Raw genomic sequence first — 5738 nt, forward strand, 5'->3', positions numbered from 1 at the left:
CACAGAGAGAATCATCACACAGTTTGAGCTGAAATATGTTCAAACTACACTGGAAATAAAAGAAGCAGATGTGGAAACATTTACAGCAGAAGTTTGGCTTTAAAATGATTAGAAGTCTAAATCATGGACGACTGAAGAAATGAGTGGACACAAGCACAGAGCAGCTACTCATTCATGTAGATTTGAAATGTTATTGAACAGCTCACATGATTTCAAACTAAATCTGAAACATCTGACACGATAAAAACATCAGAAAGCAAACTTTAACTCATCCAAACAGCAGCTGATGTGGTGGAAATTTACAAACTAATCATAAGATGATGAAGTTTACTCTTGTCTACATATATTTTACTGTGACAGAAATGTAGATTCAACAAGAGAAACTCGCAGAGCTCATCTGAATTAGTCCAGTAAAAAGGACAAACATCAAAAACTCAATTATTTTAAATAAAAAAAATTACTTTTGTCTCATCTAAGCAGTGTCAGATGTTTCAGATTTAGTTTGAAATCATGTGAGCTGTTCAATAACATTTCAAATCTACATGAATGAGTAGCTGCTCTGTGCTTGTGTCCACTCATTTCTTCAGTCGTCCATGATTTAGACTTCTAATCATTTTAAAGCCAAACTTCTGCTGTAAATGTTTCCACATCTGCTTCTTTTATTTCCAGTGTAGTGAACATATTTCAGGTCAAACTGTGTGATGATTCTCTCTGTGCTGATATGCATGAGAGGTTTCTGAAAGTGGAAGTGAAGACAATGTGTGAGTGAATGACTGGTGGACATTTCTTTTAAAGGGACTTACATGGCGCGGATCAATACCAGATCATCGGAATTGTGCGGCTGATCCGAGTTCGCAAAAAGTCCACCTCAAGTGGATATCTCAAAGAGCGTCAAGTCTAGGGAAACAAAAACAGGCGCCTCGACTACAACATAAAATCCTCTATCATAAGCTTGAGAGGAGAAAAAATCGGACATCGTGTCTTGACTTGTCCTATGTACCTCTAAGCCTTGAGAGGACTTTTGAAGGTGTTTTCCGGTTAGATACCCAAGCCCCCCGCTCAACTAGAGAACGTGTTCGTGTAGAGGTTCCCCCACAATCAAGGAGTTGACAGGCACAAGCATTTTTGGGAAGGCCACAGTTTCCAAATTGTTGTGTTAGCCAAACAAGGGCTTCCCTCAGACCTGGGTAAGTTCTAGTCTGGTGGAAGATAAAAAGAGTAAGAAACTGAAGCTCCCGACCGCTCAAGTCCACTCTGATGTAGTGGCATATATCATTTATGCGTTTAATATTCATAGCTAGCTTCATTCAAGAGCATGGGAGTGTAGAAGCTAGTGACTTCTCTTCGGTAACAAGGAGCTGGAGCAGGGGAAGGCCACGCTCATGTGTGTGGCCAACAAGGGCTTCCCCTCAGACTGGAGTCTGTCCTGGAAGACGAGCGACAGCAGTGGCAGCAGCAGCATCAGAGGGGAGGAGAGCAGGACTCCTGGAGTGCTGCAGAATGACGGCCTCTACAGCTGGAGCAGCACCCTGACGCTCACTGCAGACCAGTGGGGGAAGGTGGGCTCTGTGACCTGTGAGGCCACCCAGGGCTCCCAGTCTCTGGTCTCAGAGATACTGAGGAGAGACCAGTGTTCCCAGTCCTGATGTCAATCACTGAGTCTTTCATGCTGTTTTTCCTCTTTCTCTCTGTTTCTTTTTGTTTGCAGATTTTTAAAAAAGCATCAAACAGTCATGTTTCCATCTCATAATGACAACAATCAGAGCAACAATCTCCTCTAGTTTCATCCTTTTGTGTCTGTTGTAAAGCTGATATTTCAAACTCTTAAAAGAATAAAAACGTACCGAGAAAACATGTTCTTTGACTCTGTGAGTTTAATAAATGCACATTAAAAAATTAAGATGTTGTAAATATTAGAGTAACCAAAAAAAATGTCAGGTGTAATGTGCAGTTTAAATAGCTTAATATATTTTTAAAATATCAGAAACAACCATGCTCACATATAACAATAGGATATTAACGAGTTTTTGGTGTTATCACTAACTACTTATGCTCTCACTATTAACAAATGACCAAGAATGAAAATAGTCCCATATTACAGACGAGCCATTCAAGAGGAGTTAAATCGTGCTATAGTGAACAAGAATGGTGATCTAACACTACTTGGCTTCTTTAATCCAAAATATAGTTAAACTATTCTCTATAACATAGATGTTATGAGGAGGGTCATAGGTCACAACCATAATTACTGGTATCTACTATATGTGGAATAGTCAAGTGATTCTGCTCTTCATTTAATTTTTCTTTAGTCTGCAATGCGTGAGTTTAATCGATCGTAACATTCTTTACCCCCAGCCACCCTGGAATATTATCACATGAGTGCCTAAAACCTTAACTAAGGTAACATTAAATGAAGCCAAGCCAGTGTTTGTCAGTGCGGTATGTTCTAAATACTCAGAGAGATAGCTCCTATAGATTTAAAATCTTTTTTAATGGTGAAGATTTACTGAAGTTTGATTAATAATAAGTATTTGAGCGAGTGAAACTCCCTAGGCCGCACAGGCAGGGTGAGCCGTGGACTATCGAAGAGAGCAAACTCATATAGGCCAGAAGACGTAGTCTATGAAGAACTCCGGTTGTAAACGGATGTGCTATGCGTGTGTGAAGCAAGAAGCATCAAACGAATACTCGTGGGCCGATTCGATTGGCCATATGTGGGCCGATGCAGAGAGCACTGTAGAATTCGTGTTCAGGATCTCTTATTTGTCAGGATGAGTGGGTTAGAGGAAGATCAAGGATATGATTCCATTACACGCACCAGCGATAAACAGAATGTGGGCTGGTTTTAACTCACAGAAGCCAGCGAGGCGACAACAACTGACTCAAATAATTGACGACAGAATATGAGGCTTGATATAGTAGCGTTGTCGGACACGTGTACACAGGCTTCACACGAACGCTTGGACACTAACAGAAATGCGAAACACAGGACAATGCAGCAGCATATGATGAGACCTTAACAGGTCTGCTTATCAGCTTATATAGAATTAATCTCTTTCTAGTGATATCACTCAGCATAAATGAGAGAAACATCCACTCTCACTTAATCTTCACTTTAACACAAATAAATAAGGACTCATCGCAGAGTCTGTTCAGGAGTGAGGAAAATTGGATCACTATCCCTTATTTTCAAGTATGGTTTCGAGATTTTAGGGTGGAGGAGCTTGTACAATTTAAACTGTCACACTTTTTTAAGCACCATTTATAAGAGTTATTTATTGTTAAAGAGAAACACCATTTTTACGTTATCCTTTTCAGTTGTCTGTTGGGAATCGGATCATACAGACTGGGAGTTACATCCTCTTTTAGATAGAAGCAAAAATCGATCTATCCAAAAACTATTTAAAGGTTTTTTACAACGGATTAACAGGTGAATCGTGATTTAGCTGCTGAAATATCCAAGATGAGCGCTTTAAGACTCTTCAATCTTGAAGGTGCACCTGATTCCGTTCTGTCTACATTAATACTTTGGAAACTGACTAAATAACTTTAGGTTTTTACAACAGTAACAGTGATTCGTTTGTGCTGGAAATATCCAAATGAGGCTAAATCTTCACTGAACACATCCCCTACAAACACTGTTATAACAGCCTGCTTGATTTGTTAATCAGCAGAATATCAGAATATTATAGACACTAGTTGTGATGTGACTACAATGATTTTCTGGATTTGTGTGATGAAGGACTGCAGCTGAGCTCCACAGAAGGATCAGTTTAATATTTAACAGCTTACAAATAGAAAAGAGCTGCTCATCAGTGCAGAAACACTGACAACAGCATTTGTATTTTTAATAACAGCTTGTTATATTTTACCTTTCAGTTATGTCTTTTTATCTGAACTCTAAAGTCTATTTTCTCTTTCTGTAGTAGGTCGAGCCTCTCTCTCTGGACAGACTGTCTATTGTTATAAATGTAGAAACTAAGAATGAGTCAGACTGGTGGACTACAGAGAACATCAGTCATCTAAAAATAATGTTAATGTGTTAAAAATCTGGAGCCAGTGTTGTGTCTGTATTCTGTGACTCATATTTTTATTTGGGTACACCACTTCATTTTTTTTGTTTTGTGTGTTTTATGTTACTAACAATTTATCTAATAAATCCTTTTAAATTTAAACTTGAACTGTGATTGTTGTTAAATTCTCCCAATTCTGTCATCTTTGGGCTGAAGGAAGGACAACACTCGGTGTATAAATGCTCAACAATCATTTTATACAATTCTCATTATTCCATGCAAACACTTTTGAGCATAAACCATCCGGAGGGGAGATGAGCGCGGGAAGGTGTCTGCCTGATCTCGACGTGTCTGACCGTTTGTCACATTCTTATAGCTTCAGCCCCCTCCAAACTAAGCATTCACATTCTTTCTCTCTTACGGCGCCTAAGTGACGGCCTTGGCTTCCTGTTTTATCTCCTCCTGATGAGATGGGGCAGAAAACCTCTCCAGTATCTTCTGTTCTCTTCTAATCAGACAAATAAGGCCATGATTCTCTGAAAACAGTATTTCTTATATTCAGCAGTATAATGCATCATAAAACAATATAATTCATTCACAATAAATCAGCAGTCTAATAAATGTAATAGTTATCACCTTCTTCTAAGGAGAATAATGCAAACTAAAACTACATAATAGTTTCACAACCTTTAATTAGGGGTATAATGTGGCATAAGATAATATAATAATCTCACAGTGCACACAAATGAAATTTCACAGTAAATATTAAAGTAATCGTTCCTCCCAGTCTTTTAGTTTGTTCTGCAGCTGTTGCTTCAGATCACTTCCTCTTCAGCTGAGAGGTTTTTGTACGACAATTTTTCACTGTGTGAACGGGCGGCTGTAACCACTTTGTCCACAGTAATAAACTCCTGCATCTTCAGCCTGAACTCCACTGATGGTCAAAGTGAAATCAGTCCCAGATCCACTTCCACTGAAATGATCAGAAACTCCAGAATGACGGTTTGTAGCATAATAAACAAGCAGTTTAGGAGCTTCTGAGGGTTTCTGAAGATACCAGTGGAGGTAGCTACCCATACTTGAACTGGCTTTACATCTGATAGAGACAGTCTGTCCTGGAACAACAGACTGAACTTCTGGAGTCTGAGTCAGGATGACATCTCCAGATGAACCTGAAACATAAAAAGAGGAGAAAAGTTATTGAGACAAATCGAGCTCTGTGAAAGATGACCAACATCCAAACATTAGAGGATCATTTCTCTAACACGGAGAACAGATGGAAGAAGGTCAGTGCTGCTGGTTTCAGAGTTTCTCCATCATAGCAGAACATCAGTGATGCTTTTCCCCAATCAAATTAGCCTTTCTCGTTGTTTTATACACACATACACACTGCTGTTGTTTCTACACTAATAAAGGGATTTGTTACTTCATTGATACACAACTCACAGCTCACAACTGTCGTGATCCGGCTGTGTCCAGGCAGGAATTGGACCCAAACGCAAACTCACTGGAAACAGGACTGAACTCAAAATGGCAGCTTTTATTGCTGAACAGAAAACTCCACAAAACCTAAACTGGGAAGAATCTAACAAAACACACACAGCATGAGGAAGATCACGGCACTGTAGTAATCAATCAATCGATCAATCAATCGATCGATCAATCTTTATTTATAAAGCACTTTTTGTACAGAAATGCAGCACAAAGTGCTTTACATGGTTAAAA

At 39.1% G+C, this 5738-nt stretch overlaps 2 gene segments (V, D, J or C); one reads left to right on the forward strand and one right to left on the reverse strand.

The window, feature by feature from the left end:
- Positions 1 to 1345: 1345 nt before the first annotated feature.
- LOC121813946 lies at positions 1346 to 1854 on the forward strand. The segment is given in 1 exon segment: positions 1346 to 1854. A coding segment is annotated over 1 exon segment (264 nt).
- Positions 1855 to 4874: 3020 nt separating this feature from the next.
- LOC106632971 lies at positions 4875 to 5185 on the reverse strand (the record flags this gene model as incomplete). The annotated part of the segment is given in 1 exon segment: positions 4875 to 5185. A coding segment is annotated over 1 exon segment (311 nt), but the record flags the coding sequence as incomplete, so codon positions are not given.
- Positions 5186 to 5738: the final 553 nt, after the last annotated feature.

This window comes from Haplochromis burtoni, unplaced genomic scaffold (assembly GCF_018398535.1).
Source record: "Haplochromis burtoni strain Fernald_Lab_line unplaced genomic scaffold, NCSU_Asbu1 Contig_3777, whole genome shotgun sequence".
Lineage (NCBI taxonomy): Eukaryota > Metazoa > Chordata > Actinopteri > Cichliformes > Cichlidae > Haplochromis > Haplochromis burtoni.